The sequence below is a fragment of the Plectropomus leopardus genome, chromosome 4 (genome assembly GCF_008729295.1).
Source record: "Plectropomus leopardus isolate mb chromosome 4, YSFRI_Pleo_2.0, whole genome shotgun sequence".
NCBI classification, from domain to species: domain Eukaryota; kingdom Metazoa; phylum Chordata; class Actinopteri; order Perciformes; family Serranidae; genus Plectropomus; species Plectropomus leopardus.
The window spans coordinates 4,953,067-4,974,933 of NC_056466.1; the positions used below are offsets into that span (position 1 = coordinate 4,953,067).

The following is a 21,867-nucleotide window of genomic DNA, read 5'->3' on the forward strand; positions in this document are numbered from 1 at the left end:
ATATTATGCCAGAGATTTTCTTAAAATCAAGTTAGTATCTTGTAAAAAAAAAGGGTGTAGCCTCTAGACCAATGGGTGAGTCAGAATCAGCCTACTGTCTGCATTTGCATTTGTATAGCTCACAGCATTTTCATTGAGGCTGAGGAGTCAACTTCCAAGCTTCTCAGGCTACATCCACACCAATACGTTTTCTTTTTAAAAGACAAAAATATTGCTACATTAACAGCTAGTGTCCACCCTGCTCTGGTTTTTGGAACCCCTAAAACGGAGCCCTTTTAAAACGCTGCTGACCCTTCTTAGTTTGATAACTACAGGGTTGCATTTTAGACTTTTCCAAACCATGAAGTAAACACTCGCATTCTCTTTCTGTGTCTTATCAATCATGAAGCTTCAATCCAAAACACTGTAGTCATGGAGCTGAGTATAAAGAGGTCTGCATATCTTTTGTCATTTTATCCTCTTGTGTGGGTACTCCTTATCCATTGCCGTGGCTTCCTCTGGTGATGGATAACACTCCCGGTATTGCTCTTATACGTCGCCGTATTTACTTTGCAACGACTCCCAATCTATTTTCTACCACTTTAACTGCCATACACTCGCCTTACCCTCACACCTCATCGTCAGTCCAAGCAAAGGACTTACTTTGCTTATGTTAGTATGGGCGGAGGTTATTTCTTTTATCTGAAAGATTATATTTTGGGGCGTTTTCGCCTTTAATGGATGACAGTTTAAGTGGGAGAGAGAGAGTAGGGGCGACATGCAGTAAAGGGTTGAGGCCAGAATCGAACCTGCAGCTACTGTGGTGAGGACACAGTCTCTGTACATGGGGCCCCCGCTCTATCCACTGAGTCTGTGGGTACCCTAGGACGGAAATTATTTCTGAAACGGTGGTAAAACACTTGGTTGGACTGAGATCACTTTTGTCTCGAGCTGTCGGATTGAAACTAAAACATATAAGTGTGGATGTGACCTTAAAAGAAGTCGAAACCCCTGGACCATTGGTGAGTCAAAATTCCCTTGCTATCTTTGTTTGCATTTTTTACGTTCACTGTATTTTCACTCCAGCAGGAAAACCTACGCTGGATGAGCAGCTGCGGGGTCGACTCTAGTTTAATTCCCCTGTGAGCAGTCATTAACCTGCACGTCCACGGTGATTTATTCAGGAAAATCCCACTTTCATGCAGTTACAGACTTATAACTGATGCTATTTTATCTGTGGGTGACAACAGAAATCATCACCTGACAAGTGTGATTTCAGTCATCTTTTCAGTCCCTCTCCCCACGGTCAGAAAAAGTTAGACCCCTTTGGTCAGTAACCGTCATCGTACTCGTTCTGGGCCTGCTGCCGGGCCAACATGGCCTGTATGAGAGCGCTGGAGCCTGCAGGAGCTTGGCTTTGTGGAGGATCTGGGCTCCACTGAGTCCTGTCCTCTGCCTCTGCTCTCTGCCTGGCTTGCATCACTTGCATCATAACACTTGACACAGAAGACGATGGGTCATCTGCTCTGTCCTCTGCTCTTTGTCTGGCTTGCATCGCCTGTGTGACAGCACTGGATGCGCTGAGAGAGTTTTCAGAAAAACCCGTGCTGTAGTATTCATCTCTCTCTTGACCCTCGGCCCGCTGCCTGGCTTGCATTAAGGCGCTGGGGGAATATTTATCTTCATCCTGGTCCCACATGGCCTGAATCACAGCTCTGGAGGTGGAGATCTCAGAGGGAACGGGAACACCTCCAGAGCTGCGTCTCTCCTCCTCTTCAAGCTGCTGGCGAGCGAGTAAAGCCTGAACCATGGCGTTTGAGCTGGACTGACCGCTAGAGGAGTTGTCATCTGAGCGCCGTTTGGTGTGCTGAACGAAGGGAGAAAATATGCAGTGAGGTTGATAACAAATCTCAGCCTGAAAGGTGATTAGCAAGCATGGACGAATCTTCACAACAAACCTTTTTTTGCTTCTTCTGTTTGGATTTTTTATCAGGCTGAGATTTCTGGAGGTTTTGTAGCTTTTCCAACAAGAAGGACTTGTCTTTCCCTTCCTGTAAGAGAGAAGGAGCGAATTTTAAATGCAGCCAAGGGATGGCCTACATACTAAATGGGTGCCAAATAAAGGCAAAAATATACAAAAGCACATTTTAAAGGACAGTGTCCGAAACATACTTACATTAACAATCTGTTGTCTCAGTAGACCAATAAGCTGCTTGCGGCCTTGAGTGACTTTCCAGAAGATGTATATGATAACCCTGAGTTGGAAAACATGATAATATTGTTTACTCTTTTTGCATACAGATGCAAAAATGTAAAATTGTACATGAATACATACACAAGAACAGGCTGTGCGCACACATTGTTCCAGGATGTATCAGTCTATGTTTTCATAAGCAAATGAATGTCAGTTAGGGCACTGCAACAGTTTGACTGTTCAGTATGATGCCTATTATATGTTGTTAAAGTTAGCACCACGGTTATGACTTACTCACCAGTGTACAGATTGGGGTTTTTTTTTTCTTAGTTTTTTTTTTCTTCGTTGTAGCCTTAATTGAACAGGACAGAATTTTAGTGTGAAAGGGAAGTGAACCCAAGACAAGGACACTGCCCTCGTACTTGGGGTGACGCACCATTCACTGAGCTACTGGGCAACCCGTACAGATCGTTTAATATCTCTGCAAACCTTAAAATCAAGAAGACAGTCCCGACTTTACAGCAGGAGTACACGTTTTCAGCCTGGTACAAAACTGTTTTGATCTCTATAGCTAATGAGCTAATTCATGACTACTGTATGGTGGTTGAATTTTAATATAACTCATCCATTAACATTTTTTTAATGCTTAAAGGGCAAGACAATTGAGTGACAAGCTGTCTGCCAATAGTTGGATGGCATCACAATAGCTACGTCCATTGTTTTTATGTTTATGCTTGTGCCAAATCTTGGGTCAGTAAACACCAGGAGATGGAGCTAGAGCAACAAACAACGACCCTGAAGGAACAGATGCCAGCTGGGGATTGTGAAAGGTAATCAGTATTTCTCTGCCACATGCTTCAATCAGAGGGAGAAACAGCTGTAGCTCATCTCCAATCAGCCCAGCACTGGCTAAAAGGCTCCTCTCCAAGCCTCAGAGGCGAGAAAGGAAGGCAAGAGGACTGACCGGTGACAGTCCCTCATGCTCGGTCCACTAGAAGACAACTTGAATGGTGTAAGACAAAAGCTTAAAATTCATTGTCAGCTTTTGTCCACAGTGCAACTTTTGTTACCCTGGACCGGGTAGGATTTTCTTTTTTGCCACCTTTTTCAAAATTAAGGGAAAATTTTCTCGTTTGGTCAAACTCCTCAGTAACATCTTTATGTTAGCATTGCCATTGTGAGTATGTTAGCATGCTAACATTTATCTCTTATTGCTTCACCATGCCAATGTGTAGCATCATAGACCTGCTGGTATGGTTGCATCTTAGTTGATGCTCCGCAAATCCAAACCATATTAAAATCTAATACTGATGAAGATCACGAGAAACAATGGAAAGCTCCAGCTACTAACTGGACCTTAAGGTGAGGTTGTTTTATCAACATTAGAGTTAGGCTAACATCTGAGCTGCACATAACAAAACATTAAACTGTTGTTTGTTTTTAAATCTTGTGTTCGATCTGCAGGCCCAGAATGAGTGAAGGTGTCTTGCAAAAACTGATTCGACCGGATTTTATCTGCATCAGCACAATAGATGTAGCCACACACAACGAAACACTTGCACCACGCACTTACATGATGATGAGTGTGAGAAGAAAGTAGAAGATTTCACTTCTGATGACATTTTGATAGATCCAGACGACCCACTGAGAACCAGGAATCTCCTTCAGATCATCCATCCACACCCCGACCACACTGAAGGTGTTGTTGAGTCCCCGAAAAGGGCCGCAAGTCTCTGAGGGAGTCAGTCTACAGAGAGGGACAAAGTGGACAAACAAGACGTAAGTTTAGTTTGGGGGGATTTGTGTTCTGGTAATGAATGCAGCAACTTTGGTGTTGTGGTTTTGTGATAATTTTATTCTAGCAAAATAACTCCAGGCTGTTCTGATATGAATGTTTATAATGATCAAAATGACCTCGTACCTCCAGGCAGTGTATGCAACCATGGACAGGGCTCCCACAAAGAAAGGAAAGAAGAGGAGGAAGATGAAGATGGTTTGCATCTGAGCTGCTCTGCCTGACCGCCGCGGAGGCTGGCAGTTCTGGGTCAGGCTGACCTGGGGGAGAGAGGTAACGCACACATATGAATAACATAAACACTGTTTCTCCAGTCATTACTGCAATAACTCATATGATATTAAAGTTTACAATCCATGAGCTTCTTTGAGCCATAACATCATATCTATTTCACTCCGTAATAGAAAATTTAAAGGGCTCATTAGAGCTTTGAATAGCGTTGCTTCAAAGGTCATTCAGCATGCTCATAAAACATTCAACACCAGATCCAGCCTGGGTCAAATTACCAATCATTCATTCAATCTTCTGGGATTGATTGACCTTACAGTGCAACAACAGGTCGACTTCATAAATCCCAAACTACCCGTCTTTTCCATAACACAAAATAAAGCATGCTGTCAGTGTGATGAAAGGATTTAAATCAATTATTCAACCAGGTGCACAAATAGTGCAACATGAGCCTAATACATTATACAAAGGAGCTCAGCCAGCGTTGTACAGTATGTGCCTATGGTGATGTGTCATGGCAGTTTGGTTGACAATCACCATGGCCTTTAAACTTAATGAACCTGTGTTTACCTTCTTCAAGTAAAACAAAATGAAAAATTTGAGGATCTGGATGGCAGGAAGCAGAGGGGAGAAGTAGATTCCAATCCTATGGAGACAAAATAAAGGATAACTTTAGCACCCTTTATGTACAAAAATAGATACGTTGGTTTCAAATGTTGCAAACATCACTGCTCACATACTAGATACAGCCAACAGATGGCACTAGAGGGCAGATTCAAAGGTTCCAGACGACAACAAATGTCATAATTAACAAAGGTCATAATTATGTAGCTTTTACTGGACTGGTCTGTTGGGCACTCATATACATTGGATAATTCTTTTCACTATATTACCAATTTGTCCCATCATCACCTCCTCAGTCATTGAGCTACACTGCACTGCCCTCATGATCTGTGGTGGTACTGCTCAGTTTCTTTCATATCCTTTAGCTTTCAGAAAATCTGCACAAATACGGACAAAATGAATGTACAGTAGGGCCAGAGGGCTCCATCCATGTCCATATACATATCGAATGTTGAGCAAAAATCAACGCTTAAAGTGGTACTGATACCAACACTGAGTAAGCAGAGCCAGTGACCTAGGGGCCCTGTTGCTCCGTAAAAGCTTGCTGAAAATGGCGTAGGATAGCAGACACCATTGTGTGCTGCCTTTGTGGAATTTGCATTTTATTAGGTAAGTGTGTCCTGTTGGGAGGATAGGTTTCTGCAAATTTCAGGGGGGGAGGCATGCTCATTACCCCTTAAGTCCAGTAGAGTGCTCTGCTTGTGCTAACAGAGCCAGGGTTACTATATTGTAACCATCATTCTTACCAGGCCAGAGTCTGTGCATAGATGAGTTCAAGGACATTTCTGGCTACGTCAAACTCTGGAACTCCCAGACGCGGTAGAAATCTCGTCCCAATCACACTGTTACACAAAAGTAAATATAATTTACCACTGATGTTAGTTTTCCTCATTTTTATTATTGTAAAGCATGCAAACAAACTGAAAGCATGTAACTCACTTGCTAAGAAACTCTCCAAAGAAGGATCCCAACATCAGGAAGAAGAAATCAAAAATGACCAGACGGTACAAAGCCTGTCCAACGATGGCCTCCCAACACTGTGAAGAATACATTTAGTTAATCAATGACTCTCTACATCAGTGTCTTCTAACCAAACTAATATTGATGTGTTTAAAGATGGCAAATTAAAGGTTAATTTATGTCAAACATACTGAAAACTTCGTGGCCACCACGTTCATCCAGTAGTAACACAAGACTGCCAAAATGGACATCTTGAGAAACACATTCCTGTGGGAAAAGAGAAAAAATATTTCGAGCACTATTGATGTTCAAAGTTATAGTGTGGAATTTTGGGAAATATGCTTCCTTTTTTGCTTAGCGCTAGATTAGAAGATTGATACCACTTCTTTATTGTAATTATGAAGCATGAATAGAATGGGGTGGAAACAGGGGAGACACATCAATTCATCTTTTATGCACTGGGTAGGGTCTTATGTTTTTTTTGCTTTGGCTAAGGGGACATACAGCTTTAAATGGTTGTGTTTATTGGTTTAAAAGGCATTTTTATGGCCAAATTTATACTTTAAAATGGCCAAAAACTGTAACATTAGAAATTATCAGCAGATTTTCCCATTTTTGACAGTCTCTTAACGCATCATGTGTGACAGACACTTCAGTTAGGAAACATAGTTAAATCTACACTTAAAATAGTTATATTCCATCAAAATCACTTTATTTTACCTTGTGATAAATAATGACAGAAACCTTGAAACAGTAGAAACACTGAGCCTGGTCAGGCTGTTCTCATGCACTTTTTGTACCCATGAAAAATAATGCATCAAAATTTGTGTATGTCATGTAATCATGAGCCTGTAATTTGTGTATATCCCTCATATTTGAGAAGGCTGCAATCATGTGACCAATTTGTTAAAGGGCAAAAACACAAGTAGCATGTAAGGAGCCAGGGCTGGGTGTTGGATTGGTCAAAAAACATAAGAATTTAACCCCAGAGTTCAATGTTTCGGACTAAGTTAACTTTGAGTCATTTGAAGGAACATTGTTACCATGTTTCTTTTCCTAAACCTAACCTGCGTAACTACATTAAATATGCATTAAATGCGCACCATAATTTGAGGGGTGCTAGTTAGATATAAAATGAACTGTTGTATGACAATACGTTGGCCAGGGTGTCTGCAAGAAGAAAATGAGTTTATTTTACAGAATTCCTCAACTCCTTCAAAAACATTGATGTTATGTTCTTTTATTCACACTCGCCTCTGCTATCTAACCTGATCACCAGAGCGTAGATCTGTCTGCGCTGGCTGGAGTACGGCTCAAACTTGTTGAAGAGGGAGTAGAAGAGCGGGACAACCAGGTTCATCAGAGACACCACAAAGGGAACTAGCAGAGTCTCTGCCTCCTGAAGCAGAGACCAGTTTGCAGCGTCTGTTGTCCGCTATAAAGATAACAGATGGAGGTCAGCTCAAGATAGCACTAGACGGCAAAAACTATGTGCAATACAACAAATCATACCCTGCGCTGCTGGTAAATTACTTGACACATTGCTTTCAGTAAGTTGCAATCTTATGAAGCATACTGATACTTTACCATGCTATAAAGTTTTATCATACACAGATTCCCAATACATGTGAGAGATCTACAACTGTGCAGGCAAGGCGATTTATTACTGGTTTTAAATAGACAGGAACAATTTTCCAGTTGGAGAAGAAACCATCTGTTCTCAGCTGTCTATATCTAACAAAAACAACTATTCCACTAAAATTGAAACTAATTATTCAATCTTAACTTGTGTACCTGCTGTTCATATTGGCAGAGATAATAGATGCTAGCTCCACAGCCAACAGCCAAACCAGTGGAGAGGAACCAGGACCCAAGATAAACCCCAAAGTGCTTCAGCTTTTCAGAGAGAGTTAGCAGCTCCCCCTGGGCCTTCTCCGACAGAGACTCCTGAAATTGAAAAATATGAATTAGTGGATATGTTAAACATGTCATTCACAGTGTCTTGTGTCAGATATATATCTTGACATGTAAAATTATTCTGTAAGCAAAAAACCTCTTTCTTTCCTCACTGGCTTTCTCGACTGACAAAAGCGAGTGTGAAACAGCAATAGTCACCTTGAGTTGGACACGTAGATTGTTCTTGCGTTGTCTCACTGCTCTCTCATTGGTAATATTAAAATCCCAGCTGCATAGAAGCTGCCACGCACTGTTTGAAATTGGGTCTGCTAGTACGTAGTTTTTCTTGAATGAGCTGGCCATGCTGCATGAGAGAAATTCAGAGGGGTAAATTGAAGGAAATGTACAATAAACCCGAAATACTATAATGTACACTTCATGTTCTAGAGACAAATGGGCTGACCTGAGGATAAGTGCAATTCCACAAAGAACCATGTAGACTGCAATGGTGAAGAAATAGGCTAACTGCATGTTGTACTCCACCAGACCCACCAGGGTTTCATTGCTGTAGCCACCGTAGTACATGACAGTGTAGGTGAAGTAACCCTGAAGAAACCAAAACACATTTACTATGCATTAAAAAAGCACCTTGACCCAGCATCTTTATCTCAGTTAAACCTGCATTCATTGATTATTTTTGCCACTTAGGAGCAGTGCAACAAGCTGTAAACAGAACACTGACATATGACTACATAAAGTTGTTACAGCTACTTGTAAATGTTAGTAGACAGTGGTGTCTTTACACATTTAGCACACATAGGGCGACATTTACATACACTCAGAGTTGTAGTTCTGGCCAACTGACAAATGTAAGTCAAATATTTACTCTCCTTTTGGCTATATTTTGGTCTCAACCTCCTGAAGTGCTCAAGATAAGACGACAGACCTTGTTGTCGGCAGTTTCATGTAAAAGCTATTTTATTTCTACCAAACCACACCCACCAACCATATCACTGCACAGAAGGAAGCTAAATCTACGAAATTCGTTCACTTGGAAGGAGCTAATGTTACAGCTTAGCAGAGGAGGAACCCACGAGCCTCTCGCCCATAATTAGATGCAGGTTTCCCTCTGAGCGGTGATGTTAGTTGGTGTAGTTCGGTAGAAAGAAAATAGTTCCTGCATGACAGTGCTCACATCAAGTTCTGTGGATTATCTCAAGTAACCGAGTCAAGACCTCTGAAAAGAGACATTGCTGTTGAGTTTTTCAAATGTATTTTTTTGGTGCTTTGAGCACCACAAGCTGAGTGCTATTTAATTCCAGTACACTGAAGAGAAGGCAGACATCTCTATGGCCGATAGCTCCAACACTTGGCAACTCACATCTAAACAATCTAGATTGATAAGTAGCACTACAGGCAGGAGGAAAAATATATATTTTTGATTTGGGGGTGATCTGTCCCTTAACTAACTGCAGACAACCAAAACAATGAGCTAAAAGATGCTAAACGTTTGGTGAAGCGGAGGGGAACTGCAGAAATGTATGAGTTACGCATCATAGTTTCATCAATTATAAACATAAAAATATTGATCAGTGCAGCTGAATTGAATTGTGCAATGATTTGAAAAGAAAAAACTGTTACGTATTAGGCATCATTTGTATTCTTGTGTCTTTACAAACAGGTTTTATGTCGTGATAAGAGCCTCCACTTACAGCTCCAGTCAGTATCTCCAACCCTCTGAAGCTCACATTCACAGGTATGTTGGGTGAGGGGTCGTAAACAAGCAGCGGGATGGTGATAAAACCAAAGTTGACCAGGAAGGAGAAAATGTTGAACATGAGCAGCCACTTGAGAAAGACAAAATAAGAGAGGACGCTGGTGCCAAACTTGCCGCTAATCTCTTTCATGATGCCTTGCCAAAGCTCCAGGGTCTGCCTGGCTGACCTCATACTGTAGCCGCACCTGCGGAAAGACTGAAAGAACACTTTGTGATGTGTACAGAATGCAAGCATAGGTTATGAATCAGATGGCTATACTCAAAATGAGTTAAGTATGGCATTGCAACATAATTTTTACTCACCAGTGACACATTCTCAGAGCAATCTGCAAAACATGTGAACTGGCGAGATTTCTTGGAAGACTTGAATGCCAGCACTTGGCTCCTGTAGAAGTAATTTAGAACATATTTTAGGGTTGATAATGACATTACTACCATTAAAATCTACATTGCCTGATGAATTAGATGAGATTAATAAGATAAATTATGACAACCATGGAAGGATTACTGGCCTAACCCCTACCAGGGGCCAAAAGTATCACTCTCTGGCCCTCGCCTGCAGAATATCACTCAAATTAACACATACTGACCAGGAAGAGACTCAGAAAGATCACGAAAAGATGCAAAGGAACAACAAAAAGACACAGAACAACTACAAAAGGAGTAAAAGAATGACAAAGAGACACAAAATTCCCTAAAAGAGAATCAAAACTACTTCAAAGATACACAAAGTTATTATAAAGAGACACAAAATGACCCCAGAGAGACAAATGACTACAAAGAGACGCAAAATGACAGAAAAGATATACAATAGCTCATAGACACAAAATTACACAAAGGAGACACAAAATTGCCCTAAAGAGAGACAAAACAACTACAAAGAGATTCAAAAAAGCTAAAAAAAAAAAAAAAAATGCCACCTTAAAGAAACACTATGACAACGAAATAAATGTCTGCAAAAAAACATTTGTGAGACACAAAATGACAATAAAGAGACACAAAATGAATACAAAAAATACAGGATTGTCTCAAATAGACACAGAACGACCACAAACAACAGTAAAGTCTGTGTCTTGTTCCTGAGTAGAAGAGGTGGTGGGTCCTTTTGCATATTTGTGACCATTGTCTCATAAATTACCCATGGACACCATGCAGTTTCAGAAAAGAAGACGTTGGACTTTCTGTCATTTTAATAGATTCTTGTGTAATGAAACTTTAACAAGTGAGCCGTGCGTACATATGTGTGTGTTTGCACACACATATGTAACTTTTCCTCCAGTGATCCACATTGCAACACAGTATCAGTCTTTTATTTTATGGTTCCCAGCAGGGTGTAATGGTTAACTCGCTGCCTGGAATGACACTGACAAGGAAACTTATCACCTCTAACTGCTTGTCAGTCAAAACGTACCTGATATGTTTCTTCTCGTCAAAGCTCATTGGAAGGTCTCGAATGGTCCGAATTCGGTCTTGCGTTGACATGGCGACGAGCTCCTTAACCAGGTTCTGTTCCTCTGTCACACAAGATGACAAGATATAGCCCTCCCTGTTAGAAACCACCCAGAATGCAGATCAGGTGTCAATCTGTCTCCCATCACCAGCTCTTACCATTCTCCATCTCGCTCCTGATGGCGTCCTCTGTGAAGGCTAGATGGGCAGCATCACCGTTAGGAAACATGCTCATCCTCCTCATTCCCCTCCATCTCACTGTCATGTTGCCTGGGCGTACGAATGTAAAGAGAAAAATGTTTTGTCTCAGGGCAGATTGGCATTTTTAAATATAACACCTGCAGCTGCTCACACATGCAAACATTTACTATATCACAACAGTGACAGAGATTTACTTTCTTCTTTTATATATCCCTGATTAATTAATGCAAATAAACTGTGTGTACTGTAGATACACTGAAAGTGCAGCTGACAGCAGGGCAATACAGTATGAGTTATTGTGGGTGCTGACTTTAGATTATCTTTACACCTGATTAAACTACTGTGCCAACTCTGTCGCTAAAGTGATTACTGTTACGTGCATGTAGTAGCCTATGTAATGCTTAGTAATATGGCTTGCATAATAGTGGCAGTGATGGGTATAATAGTGGTAATCATTGATTTTTTTTAAAAGTTTTTTTTCTTTTATCACTTTTCCCCTTCTCTCTCCTTTTCTCTCTCTCTCTTTATGGTTTTTTTGGTTGTTTTTTCAATAGTTAACTTTGCACCCTTTTGTTTTTATTGTCTCTTTAGGCTGTTCACGTTCCCCTGTAGGCTAGTTGCCTTCACTTGTTCTATTCTGTGACTTTATTACACAAGTTTAAAAGAGAAATACAATAAAACAATAAAGCCTGTAAATTATAATTCATTTAAGTTGTAACTAAACTACAGCGTCCACAGCCATGCTCAGGGCTTTTTTGTTACAGTAATTGCATAACAAAATAAATGCGATTGTGACCAGTTAGTTATTGAGAAGAAAATATGTCATTAAATTATGGTTACTAATCAAAATGTCAGTGATAACAACATATAAAAATCATCTTAAAACATAAAAACATTCATTCTGTTGCTTTACAGCTTGTTGTCCTGCAGGAATGCCTTGTTTTGGCAGATTTTTCGGGTCAATAAAGCCATAACACACGTACTGTCTTTTAGATCTTTTCAGCTTTATTACCCCGTTTAAACATTTGTTAGAAAAGTAATCAAAAGTAATCAAATATAATAGGTTACATGACTAGTAATTGTAACAGTTGCATAACTTAATACATTTTAACAGGGTAATCTGTAACCTATTAAATTTCAAAAGTAACCTTCCTAACACTGATCCCTAATAACACTGAATGTCCACTTATTTCCTTTTAGACACAAAACCTTTAGTTAGTGTCCTTCAGCTTAAGACACCCCCCCCCCCCCCACCCCCCGCCACAGCTCTCCTCTCCTCTCCGTTTTATTTGCTGTTCCAACTTCCTCGTCATTTGTTGTTTTGTGTGGCTTCCATTAATAATTATCCAGTAGGACTTTGCAAAGGGGTTGATTAATAATCAGAGTCAACAGGTCAACATGAACGTCACATTTATTTTAAATAATTGCCTTGTTTGTTGCCTGTGTGTGTGTGTGTGTGTGTGTGTGTGTGTGTGTGTGTGTGTGTGTGTGTGTGTGTGTGTGTGTGTGTGTGTGTGTGTGTGTGTGTGTGTGTGTGTGTGTGTGGCGGTACCATAGGAACAGTGTGAGAGCTTACAATACCTGTGAAAATAAGCTATTATCTTTGGAGAAAGATTAATGTGAACACATTACCTGATGTTACAGAGGGCAGGCGGACAGGAGGCGATCGATCGTACTGAGAGTCAGGTGGGATTTGGAACGTACTGTGATCTGAATAAAAGCGAGGAGAGAGAGAGAAAGAGGACAGACAACACAAGTGTCACTTAGCAACACACAGAGGCACATAAAAAGCCTGTAGAGCCAAATGATATAGCTGAACAAGAACACCAAATTAACGTTGCTTTTTGCTGTGACACACTGAGGCAAAACACTCTTCTGACATTGAGTGAGCTCAGCTGTTCAGTGCCGGTTCACTCACTGAGGTCATGCTGCCAGGAAGGACTCCCAGGGCGCGTTGAGATGAGGCCCATGGGGATGTTTTCTCTCTCCCTCCAGCTCTCCTCCCGCCAGCCCCCCCAGGGCACTCTCCCCACAGCATCATCACCCCCGATCTGACCAGGTGTGGAGTAACGAGTGTCCACCCTCTCACCCCTGGCATAGGGGTTAGCGTGCTGAGTTCTGCTGAAAACACAGAGACAACAAGGAACACATAATGTGTTAAGTGAAACTGCTTATCAGTGAGGTCAGATTGTGTTTACAATACTTAAGAGCACCGGGGTTATCAGCTCAAGACATGAACAGGAACTTAAAGTTTTCATTATCCTTATCTGAAATTACAGTCGCTTTGGTTCGTTTCTCGAATCATCCTTAATATTTGCAAAACAGTGTTTCTCGGAACAATTTGTAAACAGTCCCACACAATACAAAAGCCTGTAACTTGCTCAAAATCCTTAGTTTGGCTCTCAAAAGTTTATATCAGTGAACATGTCAGTGTGATTTGAATGATGAGTCCTTGTTAAACTTAACAGAAGGTAGAAAGGCAACCAAACAGTGCTGGAAAAGGAAGACAAAGCAAGCACAGACACAAAAAAGATTTAAGTGGCATTTGGTCATTTAACCTTTTAAACCCTGAGTAAATTGTAAACTATATTATCATAATTATCTGTTTTAAATGATAATAATGTTTTATAATAAAATTGCTATTTTAAGCATTTAAGGTCACTTTCTTGATCTTTTTATACTTTATTTGTCTTTGTTTTGTTTTTCCTTCTAATTCTTAGGTAATTTTCTTGTACTAAATTTTGGGGTAACTTCTTCTACAGTTGCTCATTGCTCAAGCTGGCTACTGTCAACAGAGTTATGACATGACACCCCTATGCTGAAAAATATGGATAAATTGCTTTCATGTTAATCACAAGTGACTATAGATGATGTGAAGGCTGAACAAGTAGTGTTGGGAGTCTTTATTTTGATCCAAGAAATGTTCCAAAGTGACTAAGAAAAATGTGTCATAGATATGACTAATATGGAGGAGATGTTTTTCTCCTGTAGCTAATACTATTGATATAACATCCTACAAGGAAGTGTAGGATTAGAGACCAACCGACTTATATATTTATTTCTAAAGTTTGCTGTAATTGTTTTTAGAAACTTTCAGAATATTTATGTTTTTAAGGTGAAAAATAATGAAATCACTCCTACAGCCTGCAGTATCGCTGGATAAATATCACACGGCAGCCTGCTCTTTGAGGACATCCTGTTCGTTCTTTCACATCCTCTTTGATTACAAGTACAAACAAAAGCACGGCATTCACTCCAACACATTGCAAATAATAAAAGATGATCTAAATACACAGACCTATCAATTTCCAGAGTGTCGCTGTCATGGTAACCAGGGTTGAACAATCCTCCGCTGCTGTAACTTGTCATGAGATCCTTCAATTTGATCCCTTTGCTCTTCTGTTAGGACGATCCTTCAGCCCGGCGCAGTTTCTCTTGTATAGTCCAATTCCAGAAATACACTGTTAAAAAAAAAAACAAAAAAAAACATGCACTTTCAGTGACTATACTTGTGTGTTAAGTTGTATGCCTTCATGACATGTTTTATTGGGGCAGCTGAGTCAACTTTGATGAAGTCTAAACAAGCATCAAGCATCACATGTTGAGGTCTGAGTGCTGCTTTGGGTTCAGAGTGACAGCTATTGTCAGGAGGGGGGGAAAGCATGTGTAATTTAATCTTTTAGTCCCATCCTCGTGTGTTCATCATTAATTCATACATCAGGTATGGTTTCCACCTCATGTAGTAGCCTGGCTCTGTGGTTCTCACACAGAGCCACTGAAGGGTGACGGAAAATCTGAATAACAATGAACAGAAAACTACTCTCCAACAAATCAACAATAGAAGCTGAGAAGAGAACAAACTCACACAGTGGGACTTCAAATAGTGTATGAATGATACATGTCACATAAAATATACTCTGCTTACCTGGTAGATGTGCTGTGATGATGGAAAATGTATAGTAGCAAGTCCTGCTAAAATGCTGTAGATTTAAAGTCGGAAAATATCTCTTTAGAAGTCCGTGCCGACCCAGCCTGAGTGCTAAATGAGTCTGAGAAGCACCGTCTGTGAGATAAAAAAAGACATGCTGTCTACCAGGAAGTGTGTGACCGAGCTCATAAAGGTAAAAGTCCACTGCTTCAGAATAGGTGATGGTAATCCCATGAGCACTCTTTGTGGAGTGATAAAAATAATTAAACCCCTAAGGTTGAAGTGTAATTTGCATCCGTATTAAGAGAGTGAATGGTGTGTGTGTGCTGTAGGTTGACCTGTGGAGGTGCAGAAAAGTCAATGTGTGTATGTGTGAATGCATGTACAGATGTATAGATGTGTAGATAGATGTATAGATAGATATATAGATAGATAGATGTACAGAAAGATCTACAGATTGGAAATAAGGAAAGAAGGAGAGAGAAATCCACAAACTTTTAAGAAGTCCTTTACAAGGAAGTGCTCTTGCAAATCGGATTTGATTACACACCTACTAAAGGAAAATTCTCAAACTACACACACAGTATTGTTTTGCATAACTGGTAAAGGTCAGACTACTCTTACATAAACATAACAAAAGTGCTCATCTATTCTCTTAAAAAAGTAGGATATTTCATGAATGTTTGCTCTCTGTCTTGAGATCGTATTTTCTCTTTTTCTCTCCTCCTGTTTAACCTTAAACACACACTCCCTTTCTTCTACAAATGACCACAAAGACAGAGCATGTAAAAAGAGTTGAACATTGTCTTCTTTGGACCTGGAGGGAAAAATAACCGATGATGTCACTGGGGGTTATCTTGGCATGAGACTTCAAATTTGTCCGTCATTATCAATAAATTCTGACGTAATGTTGTCTTCAAATGGAACTTGTGAGCTCGTGTTTATGACATGGGATGTTGTGAACACGACCTTGTGAACTCAGGGCTCTCAAAAAATGTACAAGGTTTTGAATACCACAACGGGTGCATTCAGACTCTTCTCGTGAACACGGTAAAACCACATTTGAGTGCAGTATCATAACAAGTCTCTGAGGTACACGACAAATCTCACACTTGTGCAGGCAAGATTGTCTAAGTCCTTCCCAAACTTTAATATATGCCAAGTTCAGGTTGAATTCAATTTGTACGTAGAAACATTTATCAAGGTGTATTGTTTGTCTTAATATTGTTTATTTATTATAATTATAAACTTCATTTTTTTTATATTTCATTTGATCTTTTTACTTCCGACGTTTCGGTTGCTACGTACCAATAACCTCTTTATACACAAATCCTTCACTGCACAAGAATGTGTCCAGGAGCAGCATAATCTCTGTCTGCTCACAAGAGTAAAATAAGTAAAATAAAAATAAATAAATAAATAAAAATTAAAAAACACTTCAAATTTATAACAGACAGCATGGGATATTAGCTCATGGAGTTTGACAGACATGGGCATAAGTAAAGTCTAAAAAGATGGTATGCAGTTGCATTATGAGAATTGTAGGATGTAGCGTCTCTGGAGTTTGAGCATGAGTTTGACAATTTGCCCATCCAAATCTCAAAGTCTGCTGCATCAAATTGAATACATATTTTTATACTTTAATTTTTGAAAGTGTCTTTTCACTTACAATCACTGAGAATGCTACCCTTTAATAATTTCAAACTATTTATCTTTATTCTTATTCATTCATTTTTATAAATAAATAATTATTTTTAAATTGTTCTATTAATTTATTGTATTACTTTTTGTTTATTCATTTATTTGTTTGTTTGTTATTATTTATACTATTAATTCTGATTCTTTCATATTTTTTTAACCGTCTAACATAACTAAATAGATGAAGGATTGAAAATATTATTTTAAAAATATGTTTAATTAAATTAAAACCAGTAAAATTAGAATAAGCACTCGAAAAGGGTACAATAAAATGCCAAAAAATAAAACCCAGTGAGTGAGAGGTCGGAGCTGCTCCTGGATCCATATCCAGGAAGTTGTCTCCGGGAAGGACTGTTGTCTTCCTGACAGCGGAGAGTCAACTCCCTGTCCACAGAGTCTGCTAGATTCATTGTTTGCAAACATTATTATTACGATAAATACATATTTTCTATTCAGAAACGAGAACGATGGAGGTCGACTCAGGTAAAGTCATCTACTTGAGTCTGCTGCTAACTGAGAAGTTAGCCTGGTTCATTAAAACTTAGTGCGGCGTTAGCTCAGCAGCTAGTAATGCTAACCTCAAAGTTAGTTCACAGAGCTGCTGACAGCTTTGACCTGTTCGTTAATGATTTGTTAAAATGTCTCTGAACGAGCTAAAGTTACGGTGTTTAAAGAGTTGTTTGGTTTTGTTTGAGTCTCGTCAGTGTTACGTGTCGAAACTCCGCGGTTGGCATTTTTACCTGCTGACTTTGCGTCTTGGCTACGACATCCTCTTTTGTTTATAAAGCGCAACAAACATAAAGCTTAGTTTGTTTTATCGCTTTAGGAACATATTTTAATAACTAGAAGCAACATCTTGTCATATTAACACAAATTACAACATAACATACATTAACGTGTATAAGATACTCTTCGGATGTAATAGTAATAATAATTAAAGCGCTATCTTAATCTCTCTGTTTTTAAATGTTGTTTTGTTTGTAATCCATGTCATTGTGTGTTTTTTTTTTTTTTTTTGAGGCCAAAGACAATTTTTTACATTTTGGACAAATAAAGATCTAATCTAATTTAATCAATCTAGTCTAATAATATTTTTTTCTTATTATTAATATTATTATTGTAAAGTTTATTTTTATTGCACTTATCAGAGCAACGTTACATTAAGTGCTTTATACATGAAATCACAATAAAACACATACAAAGGACACGCATTTTAAAAGCAAAAATACAACTCAGAAGAAAACTATGAAAACAGTGATTGAATTTAAAATCAAACAGCAGTGCAAGACTTAAGTTATCTTAGGAGTATTGTACAGTATAATAATAAAAATAATAATAAAAATAACAATCCTTTAAAGAGAAATCTTAGGAACACCTTTTAATAAAAGTAAGTCTTCAGAAGTGACTTTAAAGAAGATAGTTATGTAGCAAACCAGAGGCTGTGTGACGATTCACATATTGGTGGTGGGTGACATATTTGCCAGCAGGAGCATTTATTTCTCCAGTGTGTTCTAGTAGTTGTACATTTTCTACCTCTTGAGAAAAAGCAAACACCACAGTCCCTTTTCTTCTGTTTTCTCTGATCATATGACAGTGTAGTATTTGCGTCCTCCTACTGCATAGACAGCCTAATTATTAATTAGACAGCAGTAAAACACTTAAACTCTGTAAGATCTAATCGTATTTATTCTCCTTTTCTAGTCTTCTACACTGATAATAGTGGAAGAGTCAGTAACCCTCTGTTGGACCAGCTCCCCAGCTACCAGTCCCTGCTGTACCGCAGGAAGTCGTCCGCTACCGGCAGCAAACGTAGGAACAGCTCTAGAGGCAGACTTGGTTCTTCGGGCAGCGGGAAATGGGGCATTAACACGTTCAAAAGACATCGGGAGAAACACAAGACTCACACGGAGCACAGACCCATCAGGGAACTGGCCAAGAGCATGGCAGAGAAACGCAGAGACAAGTAGGAAAGATGTTTTTAGAGTTCAAAAATTATTTGTTTTTTATTCTTTAAAAGTTCTCAAACCGACAGTGTGCATTTGACTGTTACTTTTTAGAACGCAGCGCTTGGAGGAAGATCGAGAGCTCAGCAAAGTGAGACAGTTGAAGCAAAACACCAGCAGGTACCTGAGGAGGCTGAGGGATGATGCCCAGGAATGGCTGAACTCCCTGAAGCTCTGGAGGGGAGACATCCACCTGATAGAGGGTGAGAGATGAAAGCTGTAATGGACTGTCAGAAAACTATATCTTAAGCCTCAGAGGCATTTATTGATTTCTGCTTGGATGGTCGACATGAGTAAATATACTCCCGCTCTAACAGAAAGTGTACCAATTGTGGTTTTGTTTCTTCTCTTTTACTCTCAACAGGGACGTTTGGCACAGGGATCCTGTCTTACTTCTCCTTCCTGCGCTACCTGGTCATGCTCAACTTGATCATCTTTCTGCTCATGTTCAGCTTTGTCATGTTGCCCATCATCATCGCCCCCAGTGTTTCTGGAAATATCACCTACAACCAGAATGAGGGTGAGAGGACGCTTGTTTGTTGCAGCTTTAAGCATAAACCAGGCATAGAATCATCTTATTTTTTTCTTTCCTGTGTTTTGCTACAGGAAGTGTGTGCAGCTGGTATCCAAGCAGCGCCCGGCGAGGTCTGGTCATCTTTCATGAGCACATCACAGATCTGCTGTCTGGTGGAGTAAGTCCTTTATTAACACTCTGCCTTATTTGGATTTAGTGGCCGATCACACTGTCGCAAATGAAGCGTTGCCAGCAAAACCATCATTTCCCTATGGTACAGCGTGCCTGCTGCGCATAAAAGTTCAAATATTTTCAACTTTTCCGCTCAAGGCATGGAGTCGCACCTCTCGTCAGTGTCACTTCTGGCAACGTCCACATAGCCACACTCCACAGGCGCTCCCAGAGGTTTTTCCAGATGCACTTCCAAGGCGTTTTAGGAGTGGTCATGCCTTGAGCGATGCGTCTTTCTCACAGGGATGCGATTATTTCTGGACCAACCTTAACTTAAACTTGTATGTTGGTTTTGTAAATAGTTTCTCATATTCAAATAATTGACAGAAAATAGAGAGTTTAGATTGTTGTTTTTCTTTCCCAATTCTGGTCATTTCTGATCCATTCGTGACTCATATGTTAGTACCTGCAAATGTCCCTTAGTACATCCTTCCTGTGTGTATATATGTTTAAGGAATGGTATCCTTATAGTTAGTGGGGTTTTTTTGTTGTTGTTTTCTTTTGCATCTTCTCTTTTGTTTTTGGATAAGTATCTTTAAACTTTTACTTTTTTTAAAAAAAAAAATCTTTTCAATTGCACAAATGAAACCTAACACATTTTGGAACTGTAATTGCACTGTAATTTGAGCATCTGTTAATAAAAATAAAGAAATGGGGGGCCCTGGAGTAAAGCTTAGTTTGATTTTCTCACTCAGCTTTTGTTTTTAATCTGCAGGGCTTCCTGGAGCAGACTTATCTTTTCTACGGCTACTACAAGGTAGACAAAATATATTTTCCGAAGACCACGTATAATTTGCCGCTGGCCTACCTGATGGTCACCATCGCCTACCTGATCCTCAGTCTCATCTGGATTGTTAAAAGGTACTGAAAAGGCAAGAATCATGAGGGATTAAATTCAGTGTGTGGAATGTTGTTAACTTTGAATTTCTCCTAGGTCTGCCACGGGATTCAAACGCAACCTGGTTCAGGATGAGGATCGCTTTCAGAGTTTTTGCAACAAGATATTTGCTGGCTGGGACTTCTGCATCACCAATGAGAACGCAGTGAGGCTGAAGAGAAGCAGTTTGCTCTATGAGCTCAGGGTTAGTGGATCATTTCTCTTAAACAAGAGGATTTATGGGACATAATTTAGCAGGAACGGCAAGGTATCAGTGGGTGTGTTTAAATGCTCAGTTTCATGTAAACCTAAATAGTAGTTTTGGGTGTATTTTTTAGGGCTGACACCTTTTGTTGATACGCTTATGTCCAGCCAAATTCTCATTGGTCCAGCTGGTATTACTTTCTTGAAGCTGTTTGTCCACCTTGAGCGTTTTTCTCAGCTGAAACACCAACTTTGTTCAGCAGTAGCATATTTATGGAACGGTTGGTCTTTGTGATATTTTTCCTGCCTCTCCATTATGAGCAGACGTTGAGGTAAAAAAGTGGCAATAAGGAGCACAGCATTTTACCCAAAGTTTTAACATTTTTTAGACTCATTTTCAATCAGAAAAACTGAGAAAAAAAACCCAAAAAAAAAATTCAGTGTTGCATTTATCAGTGTGGATTTATATTGCAAACTCTCCAAAAAGACACTGCAGTTCAAGGCTGGATTACAAAGCCTCTGAAAGGGATTCTAGCACACTGTAGTCATTTTTGCACAAAGGTTAACTTAGCTTCTGGGCAGAAAAAGTACCCGTGTGACCCATGCAGCGTTCCAGGAGATATTTAACGTTAGGAACGTTATGTTGTATGTAGCATAATCGACTCCAACTGCAACTTCTGTTTTATCGAGTGTCAGATTTCCCTAGTCTTGTTCAGCGGTTAGTGGTGAGACGGACTCGCACACACAGCTCAGCTGAAAAAGCACTGCTTCTGTGATACATTACGCACTGTATTATTTAATAACATTACATTAGACATTACAGATACTTTCACTTGCCTGATTGGACAACTGCATGACGATGATGATGATTATTATTGATATTAGTATTATGACTGAACACAGAGTCTTTAATGTCCAGCCCTGTGACAGGAAGAAAATGCTTAGCGGACACTCAACGCTACTATGTAGAACGCACGCAGTGCCCTGTGGTGGATTTTGTGAATCTATAGATAACCTGCAGGTTTATTTACCGTGTAATAGTCAGTTGGTTGAAGATAAGCAGAATTTTAGTCCACCATGATTTTCCTTGGTTAACTTCGGCTCAAGCGTTTTTTGGTGGATATGACTGTGCAAAGTAGAGAGCTTTATAAAATACAGAGGGACTTTGATTTCTATCTCTCATTTCCTTCAGTATGTTGTAATTTTTTTAGCCTTTTCAGAAAGCTGATGGAGTGTCTCTCCCTCAGAAATTACTTTGTTGTTGCAAATGTGTAATTTATGTATCCGTTGAATGTTTACCTGTAATCTA

General features: G+C 39.6%; 2 protein-coding genes and 1 long non-coding RNA gene across 3 annotated transcripts in view; 2 read left to right on the forward strand and 1 right to left on the reverse strand.

The window, feature by feature from the left end:
- Positions 1–1,309: 1,309 nt before the first annotated feature.
- On the reverse strand, positions 1,310–15,120 carry tmc5 (transmembrane channel like 5). The gene is made up of 21 exons (XM_042485641.1): positions 15,029–15,120; positions 14,396–14,564; positions 13,022–13,224; positions 12,736–12,813; positions 11,062–11,172; positions 10,865–10,967; positions 9,757–9,838; positions 9,389–9,649; positions 8,140–8,282; positions 7,896–8,040; positions 7,575–7,727; positions 7,049–7,215; positions 5,972–6,047; positions 5,760–5,857; positions 5,567–5,662; positions 4,767–4,842; positions 4,095–4,228; positions 3,747–3,920; positions 2,156–2,234; positions 1,938–2,030; positions 1,310–1,846 (listed from the first exon to the last, which is right to left on the reverse strand). The coding sequence occupies exons 2-21, from the start codon at positions 14,470–14,472 to the stop codon at positions 1,310–1,312; spliced, it is 2,886 nt and encodes a 961-aa protein (XP_042341575.1). The 5' UTR covers positions 14,473–14,564; positions 15,029–15,120.
- LOC121942439 lies at positions 4,185–13,159 on the forward strand. The gene is made up of 3 exons (XR_006105809.1): positions 4,185–4,241; positions 9,358–9,432; positions 13,099–13,159. It is a non-coding gene; the product is annotated as an uncharacterized LOC121942439 (long non-coding RNA).
- Positions 15,121–17,082: 1,962 nt separating the features above from the next.
- The window catches only part of nomo (nodal modulator), a 30,019-nt gene continuing 25,234 nt past the window's right edge, over positions 17,083–21,867 (forward strand). Inside the window, exons 1-7 of the mRNA XM_042484608.1 lie at positions 17,083–17,212; positions 18,431–18,692; positions 18,787–18,935; positions 19,097–19,252; positions 19,339–19,424; positions 20,193–20,338; positions 20,412–20,559. Of these exons, the coding sequence (XP_042340542.1) occupies positions 17,197–17,212; positions 18,431–18,692; positions 18,787–18,935; positions 19,097–19,252; positions 19,339–19,424; positions 20,193–20,338; positions 20,412–20,559 (963 nt within the window). The 5' untranslated portion in view covers positions 17,083–17,196. The remainder of the gene's footprint in view (positions 17,213–18,430; positions 18,693–18,786; positions 18,936–19,096; positions 19,253–19,338; positions 19,425–20,192; positions 20,339–20,411; positions 20,560–21,867) is intronic.